Raw genomic sequence first — 19145 nt, 5'->3', positions numbered from 1 at the left:
GTCATGCCCAGTCCGGCCCAATCTGCCCCGGAAGTGCCCATATCAAATATGGCCACCGCTTCTTCCCTCAATCCTGAAGCAACTCCTTTCCCCGCCTCCAATATGGCGGCCCCCAGTTCAGCCCTGATGCCAGTAATTCCCGGCGACTACCTGTCCCCAGGTTACGACTCGCTAGCCACCCCCGCATCTGGGGCTCATTCCCAACCACCAATCCTTTCACCTCACGCGGGACCTGCACCGCGTAGAAGAGTCAATATCATAGAATTCGATGATGACGAGATGGACAGGGTGTCCCATGTCTCATCGGAACTTGCTGCGGGAGCCCCAACTCATCGTTCTATCGATGATCCCTTCGGCCACAAGGGTCGGGGAGAACAGGCCCCTCCTAAATATGTAGCTTTTAACCCCACTCAAGCTAGTGCTCTGATGAAATCACTCCCGGACCCAGAAAAGCAGCCTATGCCCTTCTACCGAGGGATAGTTCAAATTCAAAAGACTTATTCAGCCGCATGGCGTGATTTATTGAGCATTTGTGCTATTAAAGCAGGGGATGCATATTGGCCAAGTATGGCCCGACACCTCAGTACAGATCAGCTCAACAGTGATGTTGATTACCCCTCTGGAGTAACTTTTTGCACCCAATTGAAAGAATGGGCTAAGGACAAACTTGCAGATCAGGCTGCTGGCCTTACTGATGTTATTCAAGATAAAGGAGAATCAGTGGAAAGGTTTCATGCAAGACTGTATCAAATGTTTACAGATTTGGGGTTTGATCTTACTGACAAAATTCATTCACAAATGCTGTCAGGTGCGTTTGTCCAAGGTGTTAAGGACTCTATACGCAAGGGAATCATTGCTGCACGCCCTGAATATAAGGTTGTTCCCCTGGACACCCTACTTTTAGTTGCTAGAGGTTTGGAATCCGCTCAGACCCCAAGAAGATCCACTTCAGCGCCTCTCATGGTATCCCGCTCCACCCCAGTCCCAAAAGGTACTAGACCGGAGGAGGGGGGACATTGTTTTAATTGTGGAGCCAAGGGGCACTTTAGAAGTGACTGCCCAGAACCTAAAAAGGAGCCAAGGGAGCCCAGAAAGCCCTCTAAACCTGCCCCAGCTCCCAAAGCCACCAAACAGGTTCCGATAATTGAGGAACCAGATGATTAGGAAATTGGCAAGCCTGTGTCTGCAACCCCTGTCATGGCAGTGTCTACAGGGGATAAGGGGGGGCCACTTGCCACAGTGACTTTGCCCATTGAAGGCCACCCTACCACATTTCTAGTTGACACAGGTGCAGCCCGTAGTGTTCTGCGAGAACAAGACCTGCCAGACCCATCCTTTCTGTCAAATATTGACGTCTCTTGTGTTGGAGTGGATGGCCAGCCAAGACATAGCCCTTTAACAACTCCACTACGAGTTGGCTCTAGCCTGCTTGCTCGCTTTGTGGTATCCTCCACATGCCCAATTAACCTATTAGGTGCTGATGTTCTCTCACGCCTGCAAGCATCCATCACCTTTACCCCGGATGGGCAGGTAGAAATGTCCACACCTCTATCTGAATCAGACACCTCAGCCTTGTGCTCCTTGCCTCTAATGCTGCATTTAGAAAAGCCCCGTGAGAAAGCAGCAGAATTAAGGTCCAATTTCCCAGAGGCATTAAAGATACAGGTGCCCGCCAAGTTATGGTCCTCAGGCCCAGAGGACATAGGTCACCTAAATGTTCCCCCTGTGGTGGTAAAGCTCATTCCAGGAGCTAAATTACCAAGAAAACCACAATATCCATTAAAACCAGCACAGGCCGCTGCCATTTCTACCCACATCAAGGCACTCTTGGAGAAGGGTGCCCTGGTGAAATGTAAATCTGAATGCAACACCCCATTATTCCCTGTGAAAAAGAAAACTCCCAAAGGTGAGCCAGAGAAGTACAGGATGGTTCAGGATCTCCGTGCTGTTAATGAAGCTACCGTCCTGGACACCCCTCTTGTACCAAACCCCCATACTCTGCTCTCTGGAGTCCCACCATCTGCAAAATTTTTCACAGTCATTGACCTAGCAAATGCTTTCTTCAGTGTCCCACTGGACCCATCCTGCCAATACCTGTTTGCTTTCACTCATGAGATGCAACAGTATACCTGGACTGTCATGCCCCAAGGGGCACAAAATTCACCAAGTCAATTTGCAAAGGCCATGGCCACCATCCTTGACCCATGGCAAGCTGAGCACCCAGAGGTTGTCCTGCTCCAGTATGTGGATGATTTACTGCTCTGTGGAGATGATATACCCACTACTGAAAAGTGCTCAATTAGTCTGCTTTGTTATTTGGCAGAACAAGGATGCAAAGCTTCGCTCATCAAGCTACAGTTCTGCCAACCTTCAGTAATTTTCCTTGGACATTGCCTATCTCAAGGTGCCAGACATCTTACCCGGGACCGGGTGAGAGCTGTACTGGATATTCCAACTCCAAGGACTTCGAAATCCCTCCATGCCTTCCTAGGCCTCATTTCCTACTGCAGAGCATGGATCCCAGAAGCCTCCCTGCTCATGCAGCCTCTCTATGACGCACTTAAGTCTGACCCTTTCTGTTTGCCTAATGAAGCTCTGGACAATTTCAATGCTCTCAAACGTGCCATTGCTTCTGCTCCTGCCTTGGGCCTACCTGACTACTCAAAACCTTTCAAGTTATTTGTCTCTGAAAGACAAGGCCACGCAACAGGAGTTCTCACCCAAACTAATGACTTAAGAGGCCGCCAAAGGCCTATTGGATATTTCTCATGTCAACTGGACATTGTGGCCAGAGGGACTCCTTCCTGTCTCAGGGCTGTCTTTGCTGCAAGAGAGCTCATAGAAAGAACCTCAGACCTGGTCCTTGGCCACCCTCTGGTTGTTTTGGCCCCTCATGACATCTCTGCCATCATCAACCAAGTCCAGCTTAAGCACGTGTCTCCAGCCAGACACCTACGCCTCCAGTGCCATCTTCTTCTACCTGACAATATTTCCATCCAAAGATGTCAAGTTCTTAATCCATCCACTCTTCTTCCACTCCCTGAGGGGGGTATCTATTATGGATTTATCACAGATGAAACCTACATTTACCTGCTTTGTGGATGTATCAAGAAAGTCATGCATCCACATTTGACATTTTATGAAGATGAGAAGCCTCTCTGTGAAGGCCCAGATTACGCCTTCTGTACCATGTGGTACAAACCAGACATTACTCCCGAACCTTGCTATGAAGATGAGCTTTACCACTGGACTGATGTGAAGCTCACTGCTCAAGATTTCTATTGTGACTCTGAAGGCAATAGCATGGTCTTAATCCAACTACCTCAACAACTTAACTACCTCTACCGCCATTGGGATACTGCTATCCCACATATTCCTGTTACCAAATTGAAGACAAGGTCATGGATTGACCTTGGGCCCATGGCAAAGCTATGGGCCACCATGGATGAAGAACAGCTACAGGAAAATGGTATTGTCAAATACCCAACAACTGACCTTCTGGAAGCATGGCCACGCCACTTCCTAGAAAAGGAATTTCAAGATCTGGTCATAGTGAATGATTATGACCCCGAAACACCTCATGACTGTTTTGAACAGATGAAAATGGAGACAGTACACCTACCAACTGTGCATGAGAATCCATTACAAGATCCAGATTTTACCCTGTTTGTGGACGGCTCAAGATATGCTGATGAAGAAGGAAGATATCATACAGGATATGCCGTAACCACAACAGACGAAGTTATCAAATCATCATCCTTACCGCCAGCAATGTCTGCGCAAGAAGCTGAATTACAGGCTCTGACTTCAGCATGCAAAATTTCCGAAGGAAAACGTGCCAACATCTATACAGATTCAAGATATGCTCTGGGTGTGGCACATGACTTCGGCCTAATTTGGAAGACAAGAGGATTTCTTACCACCGCCGGTACACCAGTCAAACATAGTACTGCAATTAAGGAGCTAATGGATGCCCTCCTACTCCCTGAAGAAGTGGCCGTTTTGAAGGTAAAGGCCCATGGGAAACTGGATACAGATGAAGCAAAGGGCAACCATTTGGCTGATCAGGCTGCTAAGCTAGCAGCCAGGGATCTGCAGGAAGTGGATGAAGAAGTGTCCGGACAAGAAGAAGAAGAAGAAGAAGTCCCTATTTTTGCTCTGCAAACTCTTCCTACTGATTTGCGAATTTTACGAGAACAGCAAGCTGCAGTCACTCCTGAAGAAACCCAAAAATGGAAAAATAAAGGAGCTGTCCAAAAGGACGGAGTATATTACAACAACTTCAAATTCTGTCTTCCAAAAAATTTATATCCAGCAGTTGTCCAATGGGCACATGGGCCTGCACACCTGTCAAAGGAATTGATGGCCGCCCTCATACAGAAGTATTATGAAGCACCCGGAATCACAACATTGATCAGCAGCTTCTGTAAGGCCTGTGTTATTTGTGCAAAATGCAATCCAGGAAGACCAATCAAGGTGCCTGCAAAACACCTGGCAAAGCCCATGTACCCCTTCCAGCGAATTCAAATTGACCACATCCAAATGCCCAAGAGTGGGCCCCATGAATATGCACTAGTCATAGTGGACATGTTCTCAGGATGGCCAGAGGCCTACCCAGTGGCCAATATCACTGCAAAAACAACCGCAAGACGCCTACTTACAGAGATAGTATGTAGGTTTGGGCTCCCAGAAGTCATTGAAAGTGATCAAGGCCCAGCCTTCACAGCAACAGTGACCAAAGAAATTTGGACTGCTCTAGGGGTGACCCTAGCCTTCCACACCCCTTACCACCCACAAAGTAGTGGTAAAGTAGAGCGCATGAATGGCACTCTAAAAGCCAGAATGTTAAAAATGTCACAAGAAACAAAGATGCCCTGGCCAGAAAGCCTGTCAATAGCTTTGTTTAGTGTTAGGCACACACCTAGAGGGAAGCATTCACTGTCCCCATATGAAATTCTATTTGGGACAGCACCCAGACTAGGTTGTTATTATCCGCAGCAGTTACAGCTCCAATCAGATGTTTTAGTAGATTATGTAACTGAACTTGCAAGTGCCTTGAACAAAATACATGCCCAAGTTTTCTCTTCAATTCCAGATCCCGATTTGGATACAGGTACCCATAACCTGCTTCCCGGAGATTGGGTTCTGGTCAAGAAGTTTGTGCGGAAAAATACCCTGGAACCAAGATTTGACGGTCCATTCCAAGTTCTCCTGATTACCGCAACCTCCGTCAAACTGGCCGGCAGGCCAAATTGGATCCACGCTTCCCACTGCAAGAAATCTCCAGCCCCTGAGGAAGCAAATACCGCACAAGCATGTACCTCTGGTACACCTTCTCCTTAATCAGCCTTATAAAGGCCCAACAAGTAGCCATCACCAAAGATATTAGTGGGTATACCTTCTGGTACAATTCATCATGCACCCATGTGGCTACTTACACCTTTGACTATTGTGACATTGTAGAATGCCCGTTCCCCACATCACAAATCCAGAGTATTTACAGAGATATCCCTCATTCAAAAGACCCATATGTTTGTGTAGTTGACAAACAATGGGGGCACAATTGTAATCATTGGGGGGCGGCGGGATGGAATGCCGGGCCTGCCTGGGGTTACAAACCAAAAAGTGCCTTATCTAAAGTAGATGAACAAGGTAGATCCCTTCTCCAGAGAATGACTTTGAGAAAGCCTGGGGGAGGTACACCAATGAAATTAATCCTTAATATTGAGCATCCAAGCCCAACGGATGCCGACCAGTATGTGATGGGAATGTATTGGAAAAAGGGTTCCTACCGCAAATTAGGGCATTTCTTCCTAAAAGATATGTGCAACTCTTCCGAGTGGCAAGGGGCCACCCATATGGTCCCTAACCCATTAAAACCTCATATCCAGACCTTTCAAGACATGATGGCCATTGCTAACCCCACCTTTGAAGATACCATGGCCGCTGAAACAGGTTTTAATGATGTAAATTTATGGTTAGAATGGATGAAATATAATGCTAATAAGCATAATAAGACTGCATGCTATGTGTGTGGTGGTGCCCGGCCTCACCTGGGTACCGTACCTCTAATCCTGCCAGTAGATATAGAGGAATGTGTTTTAAGCCTTTTTGCCTATCACTATGATTTTAACAGGTCCATATGTAGTGCATGGACAAAGGAGTATCCTCTCCTAACCAAGGATGTCAAACCCCCAGACGGTATTACCGTGTATAAAGGTAATTACACTTGTTATGCTAATTATGATGGAATTGGTAGATTCTTGGGTAACTTCTCTAAGGGGTATTGTGCTACCTACAGGAGTGTCTCTATGGACTTGTTGCAGTTTCACACCAGGTCATTAGGGGACATCTACTGGTTGTGTGGGGATTTACAGCTGAGATCCAGAATGGACAAGGAGTGGTGGGGGGAGTGTACTTTGGCTAAAGCTATTATGCCTATACATATTATCTCTGACACACACCTCGTCACCCATGAGTCCAGGCACACTAAGGTTAAGCGTGACGCCCCAGTGAAGGGAAGTTTTGATCCTCATGTTTATATTGATGCTATTGGGGTGCCTAGGGGGGTACCCAATGAATTTAAAGCAAGAGATGAAGTTGCTGCAGGATTTGAATCACTTTTTGCCATAGTTACCACAAACAAGAATTTAAATTGGATCAATTACATTTATTATAATCAACAGCGGTTTGTTAATTATACCAGAGACGCCCTCCAGGGGTTGGCCGAACAGTTGCAGGCCACATCCCAAATGGCTTTCCAGAATAGAATGGCCCTAGATATGATCTTAGCCGAAAAAGGAGGGGTTTGTAAAATTTTACCTGACACCTTGACCTGTTGTACCTATATCCCAGAAAACACAGGCCCTAATGGTAAAGTTACATTGGCCATAGAAAAATTAAATGACCTGTCTATAGAGTTAAAAAGGAATTCTGGGATACAAGATCCCTGGGAAAGATGGTTTGGTTGGATGACAGGATGGCAAAAGGCTTTAATGCAGATTGGTATGGCTATACTAATTTTTCTTTTTATCTTTGCTCTTCTCTTTTGTTGTATCCTCCCATGTCTGAGAAAATCCCTCCTGAAGACTGTTGACCAAGCGGCACCCACTTTCACCCATCTCGAAGTTGATGACCAAGAGCTCCAAGACATCAACTCACCCTGTCTGCCGCTGCAAACAATCCCTTTTGTTGATAAAGTGCAGGAATTCTAGGAAGGGACTAACTTAGGGACAGCATCTGTCAGTGAATGGTAAAGACCCCGTGTTGGAGAAGTGGTGGATTAGCTGCCATGGGATACCCATGGGTGTGAAGTGTTCGAGAGCCATACTGACGGATGAGTTAGCCTATCAGGGTCAGAACTAGGGACAGCCTTGCACTTTGCATTAACACCTAGCTAGCGGCCACGGGGTTCCTGTGCCTTTGGGTTAACACGTCTTCCTGGTACTAACTTAATAAAGTTTTATCTCTTAGAATCTAACATTTCATAGGGGGGACTGATGTGGGATTATTTAAAAAACCTTATTGCACTTGTATTCAATTATTGCACTAACTCCATTTTAACTTTATACTGTGACAATCCCCCATTTTGTCCTCCTAACCTGACTTCTTCAATCCTCCATTTTGTCCTCATAACCTAACTTGTTCATTTTAAAACTACCTTACATGACAGAATTTCCCAGCACATCTAATACAATAGAACAAAGACTGTATTTTCTATAAAGACATGATTAACACAGGAATTGCTGACTTTTCCTTAGATTTGCAACATAGTATAGTTTGAAGGCCATGAGAACACAGTAGTAATGAAATGTTCTATTCATAAGAGACCTTGCACCTGGCCACGAGGCCTGAGATCACCGACCGTGTAAAATGACGCTCAAGACCCCTTGTCCCCCACCCGTGTCCAGAACAATCCCACCTCTTGGTGGGTGGGCACGGGACTAACCACTTAGTTGTTTGAACCAATTAATAATATTGATAGGAGGACACTGATCACGACACTTAACAATTAATCCAATTAATGATGTTTATTTGCTGATATTCTAATAATCAATGATGACGTAAAATGTCTCTTAAAAGGACCTGCGCGTCCGCTTTTTAATCACTTGCCAATAAATTTTCTCGAAGTTATTTTAACCTGAACCTTGTGTGTCAGACTTAATTACTTCAGCGTATATACGCAATTTACTTTATTAATTTGGACAGGAACAGATAGACATTTAAACATTTTGGTTTACTGCTAAAAAGTACCATAACAATACCAAGAAGCCAGCTAATACGAGTGAGAAGGAATTGTACAAAGAATTCAGACTTTAGGGAACAAGCCAAACATTTAAAAAATAAATTTGTGGCAAAAAAATATGAAACAACTTTGCTAGACAAAGAAATTAAGGAAATAGGAGAAAAGAACAGAAGAGACTTAATAGTATCTAATCCCAAAAAACATTCTAAAGACAACTATAATTTTTCTTTTTCGACCCAATATAACACACAACATTGGAAAATAAAAAAGATTCTCAACAAACATTGGGATATCTTACGTCAGGATCCCATTTTGGGGAAAGTGCTCCCAAAAAAAAAACACCAGTCATTTTCAGGAGAACAAAAAACTTAAAAAATCTATTGGCACCAAGTTATGCTCTAAAAATTCCACGCAAAAGTACGACTCTAAATATCAGTGGTTTTAACCCCTGCAATTCTTGCAAAGCATGCAAAAACCAAAAATTTACCCAAAAAAAAGAATTTATAAGCTTTACTACAAAAGAGAGATTTAAAATAAAATCGAATATAAATTGTAATACGAAAAATGTGGTATACATGCTACAATGCCCTTGCGGGAAACAGTACGTGGGGAGAACATGCAGAAAACTAAAAGAGAGGATATTAGAACATCAAAATAATATCAGGAAAAATTCAACGAAACATATAGTACCACTACATTGCAATACTTGCAATAAATTTGATTGGCGGAGTTTCAGTTTTTTGGGTATAGAACATGTGGACCCATATTGGAGAGGAGGGGATTTGACCAAAAAGCTCTCTCAAAGAGAGACTTTTTGGATCAATAAATTAAAAACACTCCAACCCCTTGGTCTAAATTTAGATATAGATTTATGGAGTTTTTTTGAAGACTAAATGCACCATCTATTTCATATTCTGTTTCTGTGGAATGTTTGGGAATCATTGCACTTTTCTCTCATTCAAAAATTAAAAATTATTATTATATATATACATTTTTTCATTTTATTCTCATTTCTAATTTAACTTAATTTTCATCTTTATTTTTTCATTTTCTATATATTCTATATTTTTTATTTTATTTTTTTATTTTTATTTTTATTCTTATTTTTATTTTTATTTTTATTTTTATTTTTATTATTATTCTTATTTTCATTTTTATTTTTATTTTAATTTTATTTTTATCTTTATATTTATTTTTCTTTATTTTTATCTTTATTTTTATTTTATTTTATTTTATTTTCACATTTAATTTTATTTTTATTTTTATGCATTTTCATTTTCATTTTATTTTTGTAATTTTACTTTATTTTCATTTTATTTTATTTTTATTTTTATTTTTATCTTTTTATTTTTATTTTTATTTGCATTTTTATTCTTATTTTTATTCATACAACTTAACATTTTTTCTAATATATTCCCCTTTTTTGATTTAGAGATATATATATATCTCTTTTCTATAAGAAGAATGAGACAAAGGTGCAATGAAAATGGGTTTCACCAACTACAGTATCATCTGTACATCATATGTATAATGCATATTACACTGTAATTGTATGAGATGTCTAGTTAAAGATTCCTTTATATAGTCTTAGGTATACAAAAAATATATATTTTTGGGTATGAGTTATATAAATTGTACATAGATGTAAAACAAGGAAAAACATATATCTTTATATAGATTTGCACTCTTCAATTGTGAAAATGGGTTAAATACTAAGAGATTTACAAACTCAGATTGTAATGTAAATATATGTTTTCTTCGTTTTTTTATTTCACATCTGCCTTGTAAAGATAGTGCCTCCAGAGAACTCTCTTAACTGTTTCCCTTTCCCCCTCCCCGTTTTGTCCACCCACTTGTATATACTTTGAGTCAGTGTAATAGAACGAGTGACCAACGATCACGACCCACTTCCGGGTCTGTGAAACGCAAAGTGGAACGCACGCAACGCACGCGATGACGTCATCCGGTCCCGTGAAACGCAAGTGGAACGCACGCAACGTACGTGATGACGTCATCCGGCCCCATGCCGCGAAAATGAAAATCGAACATCAGCTGAAAGAACTTCAACACTGAATGGGGATGTATAAAAGGACTGTGGGAGGGATATATTTTATTGCTGCTATTGTATTTTACTGCACTTTATTGACACCAAGTCCCTGAGGAAGTCCAAGCTAAGGACGAAACGCGTAGGACGCTTTATGGTGACATGCTGTTTGTTTTAAACTTGAATGTAAGTTATTAAATACTTTTTTATTCATACTCTGGAAGTGCACTACATTTTTTGTATATATTTTCCCTCTCTTGATATATATACATCTATGGATTGATGAAATTGTGAGGAGGGACAACATTCTGGACACTGAAGGAAAAATATATCACTCAAGGCTGTTTTATCTCCACAAATTTATTGTCCCCTATCCTATTTGCATATACCTATTGAAGACAAGAGGAAGTCTTTGGGGATCTACCTGGATACTCCACCTATGATATAGGGGAAGTCCTGGTTTGCTTTCATTTATATTTTCTTTTCACTGGGTTGTGTTCACACATCTTGTTGTTTTCCTTTAAATGTGAGAATGTTGGCTTTTTTTTTCTTTCTAAAAACACCTTAGAGACAACCGAGTAATCCCTAACTCCTGGATGATTAGGGGGTACTTGAGGTCTGGGTTGGGAACTACTGCGCTAAATTATTAAAATTTTAAGTAAACAATTTTTATAATTTACAAAGTAAAAAGAAAAATAAAAAAAAAATACAACATACGTTTAAAGAAAAAGTAGTGTTATTTTCCCACAAACATATCTCATAACTGATCAGCTGGTGGAACATTCAAATGGACTGTACAGAAAACCCATGTAGGACACCAATCATCTCTTAAATGCTGAAAATGAAACAGTTTCTCTCCCCCACTGCATGAGCAGTAGTGGACCTTGAATGACTCAATCCCCACTTACATTCATCTTCTAGATGACAAATTCCAACTGTGGGGAAAAAAAACTGCTTAAACTAAAAAGGTTTCCAAACTTCACTTAAAGTAGTCTGGGTGCAGTGTACTGGGCAGACTAGATGGGCCGAATGGTTCTTATCTGCCGTCACATTCTACGTCACATTCTATTTGTCTGTTGAAGAGAAACTGCAAAGTTGAAGATTTACTCCACTTCTAGTGGAAGTCTTCCAGACAGCCACTAGAGGTGCTTCCAGGTCCCCAATAGAGTTTTACTCCATTAAATAACGTCTGACGTCCTCATGCTTTGCTTGCCTATGTAGACGCTTTAATGTGTGCGCTGCGAACGGCCCAACACAACCAAAAATAAAACAAGGAAAAGAAAAGGGTTTGTAATCTTTTAATTAAACACTGGGGGGTGGGTGACACAGCTCTAAAACTAGGTACACTATAGGTTAGGAATAAAGGTTAGTATTCATAATGCTATAGTGTTCCTTTAAGAACCTGTTCTTAAAAGATTACTCCATCGTCCATGATCATTTCTCTCTTTGTCATAGAGAAGGTATGTATACGTATGTGCAGCATTTCAGCTTGAATAACACCAGATCCAGAGGTACCTGCACTTTTGTGCCAGGGGCTAGTTACATATCCAGCCAACGTTACTTGGCAGCCCGGATCTCTGTTCCGGGCTGCCTAATGTGTTTTTTGTGCAAAAAATATATATCTGTCTCCAGCTACTCCACTGGCAAGCAGTACATCTGCAAGGAGAACTTGGACCCATTCTCTTTAATATTTTTATTAGTGTTATTGCAGAAGGTCTTGATGGTAAGGTATGTCTTTTTCCTGATGATACTAAAATTTGCAACAGGGTTGATGTTCCATGAGGAATAAGCCAAATGGCAAATTATTTAGGTAAACTAGAAACATGGTTAGAGTTGTGGCAACTGACATTTAATGTGGATAAGTGCAAGATAATGCATCTTGGATGTAAGAACCCAAGGGCAGAGTACAGAATATTTGATAGAGTCCTAACCTCAACATCTGAGGAAAGAGATTAAGGGGGGATTATTTAGATGACTTAAAGGTAGGCAGACAATGTAATAGAGCAGCAGGAAATGCTAGCAGAATACTTGGTTGTATAGGGAGAGGTATTAGCAGTAGAAAGAGGGAAGTGCTCATGCCATTGTACAGAACACTGGTGAGACCTCACTTGGAGTATTGTACGCAGTACTGGAGACCGTATCTTCAGAAGGATATTGATACTGTAGAGAGAATTCAGTGAAGGGCTACTAAACGGGTTCATGGATTGCAGGATAACAGTTACAATGAAAGGTTAAAGGATCTTAACATGTATAGCTTGGAGGAAAGAGGAGACGGGGGGATTTGATAGAAACATTTAAATACATATAGGGAATCAACACAGAAAAGGAGGAGACTATATTTAAAAGAAGAAAAACTACCACAACAAGAGGACATAGTCTTAAATTAGAGGGACAAAGGTTTAAAAATAATTTCAGGAAGTATTACTTTACTGAGAGGGTAGTGAATGCATGGAGTATGTGTAGCAGTAAGTTTGGGTGTAAAACTGCAGCTTTAAATGCACTGTTTATATAAAGGAAACTGCAGGCAGCCAATGCCCACCTTTTCTGTCCGTCTCTCACAATCTGCAGTATTTTTCTTTATTCTTTAATAACAGTTGCTACCGATGGTTAGAGTTCCCGAAAGAAGATGCAAACCCAATAAATGCCGGGCACTGAAATGGGAGTACCTTTTTCTGAAACTTGAAATGTTTTGCATATTCTTTCATATGGGTGGGCGGGCATTCAGTGTCCCTGTAAGGGCTCTCCACCTTACCTGCATTCTGTGAACTTCTGCCGTTATTATCCAAACTTTTAGAATCCCAGTGACTGAAACAGCTACAACAGTATCTTCTGTGAGAAGGAAAACAAAGCATAAAGATTCTAAGATATTAATGCACTGCCAGCGCTTAGGACAGCTAGATCTCATAGTGAATTAGATGTGACGACACACACACACAAAAAAATAAAAAATAATATTAATACGTACTTCAGGACTTTAACCAGAAGAGCCCTAGAGAATGCATTTCCATAGGCGCCGATAGAAATCATAATGTTGTCAAGCCTATCTATGATTGATACGCTTCATTTAATTTATCAAGCTAAAACACTCCTTTATCCTGGCATGTTTCTAACTATAAGTAATGGCACAACATAACACTGGTTGTAGACTACATTTTTTTTTTTTTAACGATGAGCCAGCCCTCAGCTACTTCAGAATGAGAAACCTAAACTAAAACAGCAGCACTACATTAGAAGAGATAAATAGAACCCTTTTAACAGTTTCAAGTGTATGGTGGACATGTTTCATTAGCATGTAACTTTCACTCCTGATGAATATTAATAAATTGATAAATAGGGAAATTACATTAAATGTACTCTAAAAAAATATATATATTTGAAAAATTGAAAAATGTTCAACTGTCTTATGACAAGTGTTAAATCATACCAGCAGTAAAGTGCAGTCAGCTAATGATCTGCTTTTTGCAGGGTGACAATATGCAAGATAAACAATAGCAGGTCATCTCACAGGTCGCTTATCTGTCAAAATATATTTTCTAGGTAAAAAATCTGTGATATACTTGCAATTTTTTTTTTGCCAAGTGAATAACTAGCTCCTGTAGTTATTACAGGGTTACCTTGTGTCCTGAGTGATCGAATTATGCACATGGAACTGATCCAATCCGGAGATATCTTTGATACTAATGTGTATAGGACGTCCAAACTGCTGGCATCCACGACAAGGACCTCTGGATAATGCCCGTGGCAGAGCAGCCTCCCCTCTCGCTGTGTACCAACAGTAAACTGATAGAACTGATAAAGTTGAGAGGAGAAGCATATCAATAATTTGTCATATCCCAATATCAACAAGTCTCTGACTAATCATGTGATCAGAGCTCCTGTTCAATAGTCAATGTAGAGACACAAGCTGGCATGGGGAAAATGTCCTATAAAACCAAATACGACTTTACTATGATCCAGATGTGATTTAAAAGAACACAAACGTGTATTCCTGACCCAATGGTGTTAAAACCAACATCTAGCCCCCCTAAATATAATCAAATAGTAGTTTTATTCAAGTCTGCAGCTGCAGGCTCTGCCTCTGATCTGCCTGCTTTGCTGACATCATCAGAAGTGATTATCTGACCCAATCAAAATGCCTTCACATAGGATTGACAGACTGTCAAGGAGGCAGATTAGGGACAGAGCCTGGACAAGTCAAACACAGCCCTGGCCAATAAGCATCTCTTCAGAGATTAATTGAATCAATGCATCTCTTTGAGGAAAGTTCATTTTCTCAATACTGTGGACACTGTGCAGCATTGCCCCGGAAAGCTCCTTTAGTAGCCATCTGAATAGTGACCAGTGGAGTTATCACTAGCCTGTAATGTAAACACTGCATTTTCTCTGACAAGACAGTGTTTACAGCAAACAGCCTAAAGGGAATGGTTCTACTCACCAGAACAAATTCAATACGCTGTAGTGGTTCTGGTGACTATAGTGTCCCTTCAGCTCTCATTTTATGTATAAATGCAATGATACAATAACAAAAAACACCATACAACATGCCATCTATATGAGATAGGAGACTTGCTAGAATTGTTTCTTGCTTGCTAGATGAGTATATGAAAGAAGTTAAAGATGTCACTCCATTATGATGCCAATGAAGCCGAAGAGTCTTATAGGGAGGAATTACCCTGTTTTGGCAAGTGAAATAGATGGGCAGGAGGTAGGTAGAACAAGGATTAGCGTGTGATGGCAATGTAAGAAGAGAATGTAATATACAGATTACATATTTATTATGTGTTATTTAGGACAGGTTCACATTGACATAACAGAAGATTTCTCATCAGCAAGTCAGTTCCACTTCTAAAGATATAAAACCATTTAGATCCAAACCTGGATTCCAGTGTGCGTGCATGCCAATTTGGTAAATTCTACACATCTCCCATCATTTACATCCCAAAGGCACATCTCTCTGTGGGAAAAGGCAAAAAAAAGCTAAAATCAACATCATCATTGCATTCATTAACTTGGTAATAAACTTTATCATCAATAAAACACTACCACTGCATTCAGATTACACATCAGTGTAAAAGAAAGGGTCTGTCAAATATTCTATAGTTTGCTGTGCTGATCAAATGATGGGAAAGGCAATTTAAAGACTTCCTCTAAGCATCACCACAACTATACATTTTGCAAAGCTGATGGTGTACAGGGCACCCTGAGCCAGCGCTTTGTAAAATAAAAAATTGTAAAACAAATTGCAGCAGCTGCAAGACTGCCCCCCACACCTGTCAATCAATTATGTCAAGGAGTGCGAGCACCCCACATGGACAAGTTAGAGAGAGCCAAGATGAGACCCACTCATGGCAATTCCACACATATGACAATCAGTACACTGAGCTCAATTCAAAAAGTAATGATCATAGCCATGTGTATACTTATTATATATTTAGGTAAACAGTGATAAAAGGGGTTAGAAAGAGTGAATTAATGCTGCACAAATAGTTTATTCAACCAAAAAAAAGCAATACAGCGTAAGAGTGAACAAATAAAATAAACGTGCATAGTGTGAACAATATACAAGTATAATACCTTTCAATGAAAAATACATTTTGTATTTGACATTTATTTCAAGTTGAGTGGAATTTATTAAAGAATATATATTTAAAAAATATATATATATTTCACCTTACTTTATATGCGATACGTTCATTTTTACGAGTAAAACGGATGACGGCTATTGTACAATTACTAAGATTACAGAGTAGGTTTTTTTTGTATGCCTGTTTTTAGCACTTACCCACTTTCTGATGCACTCACTATGTACTGCTTGTCTGTGGATGCACAGGCTTTAGATAAGCAGGTAATAGAAGCTGTGTGACCAAAGAGCAAGGCCCGGGGATTAATCTAGGAGTTAAAACAAATCAGAAAGCCAAATCAGTAAAAAGACAATTGCATGCTAAACAGGTTTCTTTATACATTATTTGACCACACTGACAGTAAGGTGTCAATTTTGGATATAGTATAAATCTAATTTTGAGAAAGTTAGAATAAAATCGGACTCTTTGTGATGAATCAATGAGATGCAAGTAGAATATAGACAGTCACTGACTGATCAGTACATTAACCCCTTCACTACCAAAATAGAGTATAGAGTATAAACAATTTTATTTTCAGGAAACGTAAACTTCGCTCATATGTGGTCTCTAGCTTGGGTTAGTATTTTTGTTGTTACACTTGGGTATATGCATTGAACACTTTAGCGGTCTATATTTTGTGGTTATATGTAAGGTGAACTCTCTGCATGTTTGCACTTTATTACTTGTATGTATTTATTTGTACATTATGGGAATAATAATCTTTTGTGGTATATATATTTGGTGTGCTATGGGTTTATTTTTTCTATGATACTGTGTTAACCTGTTAGGGGACACAGGTCACTTTAACTCATTTAGCACCCTGCACTTTTATCACTGAATGACGCACAAATTTACCCTGGACTACTGAGCGCTTGTTATATTGCTATTGTTAGTAAGCCATACTGCTAGTAATGCCTTCACGGACCTTAGAAATACAAATAAGCAAAGTATTTGACCATTTTACATGTTTAAAATTGCGTTTTTGCTTATTTTTTTTATTTATTTTTTTTACTAACAAGTCAAACTCTGTGTGAAATATTGCAAGATAAAGGACACTGTATATTGTCTAAAGCTTTTCATTTTTCAAATATATTTATTTGAATACATGAAAAATAAAAATGGTGCAAATTTACAAATTTACATAATTGTAATTTTAAGTTGGTCTGTAAAGCTGTATATACACAAAACTTTGGTGTTATTTGTTTGTATGCTACCCATGCATGCCTCGCTTCAAATACATGTTGTGCTAGTATTTTTTTCATTCAAAAAGTGCTCTGGGTAGTGAAGAGGTTAAAAACAGATTAATTAGTTTGTGCCAGTCCACCGCACCCACTAGAGCTATGTTACAGTCTATAAAAAAAAAAAAATATGCCTTCCATGTTGGGGCCCAGATCATCAATTCCTCCCACACCCATCTGCTGGCTCTTTTCTGGAGTATGATTGTTGTAAAATGCTTCACCATGCTTTGTCAGAATCTCACCCACCTTCCTCAGCTGTAAAACAAATCATCTATACAAAGACACTTTCCACATACACCTTTAACAGGTGTAAAATACAGATCACTTAGATTGAAAGCTTGCTGGAGAAGGGCCGCGTTCTGATTGTGAATTTGTTTTCAAACATCCCCATTCTACAATTGTAGAACTTTTGCGGAATGTGTTGGAAAGAAAGAAAGGATAAAAATGGTGGAAAGTTTATATTTATATTAGAATAAATGCTGTATTATTAATAACTCATGGCCTTATGCAGTCTCAGACAACTCTGTTTTGGATTATTGCCCCTAATATATTGTGAAGGTTATGTATAAAAAGTACTCTTGGGGGCGTGGCCTGACCGCTGAGCCGAGAGGCAGCAGAAATGAGGTGCTCCTGCTCCAACAGACAAATATCCTGAATAATAAACCTACAAAGCACCCTAAATCGACTCGCATAAGCACCTCAGAGAAAGGTGACACCGGGAGCTGCACGTGGATATCAAACATGTGGAATACAGGGCAGGAGGCACCGAAGCACCCTATGAGGCCTACTAGCATGGTCGGCGCAGGGGAGACGGCTGCTCCCCTGTTGCCTCCAACAGCCACAAGCATGAGCACGGGCCATCGTTTCCCCCCCCCCCCCCCCATGGACCGGAGGTGGTCATCCCGGGCACCTCCAGAGGAAGCAGCAACAACCCCAACGGAGGCAAGCTGACTCCAATATGGTGGAGAAAGCAGCCGGGCCACCTGAGACCTCACATGTAAGCAACATCCTGGTACGGATCAACACTACATTTGAAGCGTTTTGGAAAAAGCTGGAAGACAGACTGAGCAACGCACAGGCTCAGGTTACAAGTGCACCCATGGCTCTACCCTGCAGCTCCCCATCCAGACGGCTCGCTCACCCAAACCAAGCGCGGCAAAAAATGGCGCCTCAAACGACACGCTCGACCGCCGGTGGGAACACAGGTGAGGAGAAGCACACCAGCGACTAGAACCCAGCACAAGGCACAGTATACCCAATCCACAGCCCGGCACCAACGCAGACCTGCATACCCACGTCAGCAAGGCTCTTCCACACGCCGACCCGGTAAAGACCCGCCGGCAACGGCACAGTGGCGAGAACCAACATGGCACAAGCCCAAGCCTGACAAGCCACAGAGAGACCAAACCCTGATAGCCAAACCACACTGCCTATCATCAGCACCTCCAAGCCTGACATGCCCCAGGACGGACAGGGACTATACCGATACAGGGCGTAGGGTAACTGTGGACTGTGCTAAAGGTGCTGCAGGGGGCCCCATTAGCACCACAGGGCTAGAAATTTAAATATTGTCTCACTATCCTTTGTCGCCTCCTGTCTTACCTGCACTCTGAGCCAGCTAGGGTTCTTACCTGCTTATCTAGCGCCCATACTATTTTCTCTGAGGACATTGCCATCTGCTCCCTCGTTTAAAGTGGCAACTATTTTGTTATGTCCTTTATAACCAGGGTCTCATGAGGACACTCTGCTAAAGCGCCCCACTGATTTTAAACAGCATAATGCATGTATGTAGCATAACTGTAAATTACTCTGTCAGGATTAGCCAAACTTACTAAGCATACTCATATGTGGCCACAGGGGCCTAAGGGGGGAATCCTATCCTGCATAGTTAAAGCAATCACCAAGCTTCTTATAAGCAGCATGCAACGTCTACCTATTTCGCCCTACGCTGCAAAATTTATGCTATTGTTGCATAATACTCGACTTATCATTCTACA

At 41.0% G+C, this 19145-nt stretch overlaps 1 protein-coding gene across 4 annotated transcripts in view; it reads right to left on the bottom strand.

The window, feature by feature from the left end:
* Nucleotides 1–19145, bottom strand: part of WDR7 (WD repeat domain 7) — a 344145-nt gene that overhangs the window by 302414 nt on the left and 22586 nt on the right. For all 4 annotated transcript variants that reach the window (XM_063453929.1, XM_063453930.1, XM_063453931.1 and 1 more), the window contains exons 3-6: nucleotides 16072–16178; nucleotides 15165–15243; nucleotides 13904–14078; nucleotides 13042–13118 (exon numbers count right to left, since the gene is read on the bottom strand). In XM_063453929.1, coding sequence (XP_063309999.1) covers nucleotides 13042–13118; nucleotides 13904–14078; nucleotides 15165–15243; nucleotides 16072–16178 — 438 coding nt within the window. The remainder of the gene's footprint in view (nucleotides 1–13041; nucleotides 13119–13903; nucleotides 14079–15164; nucleotides 15244–16071; nucleotides 16179–19145) is intronic.

The sequence above is a fragment of the Pelobates fuscus genome, chromosome 5 (assembly GCF_036172605.1).
Source record: "Pelobates fuscus isolate aPelFus1 chromosome 5, aPelFus1.pri, whole genome shotgun sequence".
Classification (NCBI taxonomy): Eukaryota; Metazoa; Chordata; class Amphibia; order Anura; family Pelobatidae; genus Pelobates; species Pelobates fuscus.
The sequence above is the reverse complement of the archived record's forward strand: the minus strand, read 5'-3'. Positions and strand labels throughout refer to the sequence as shown.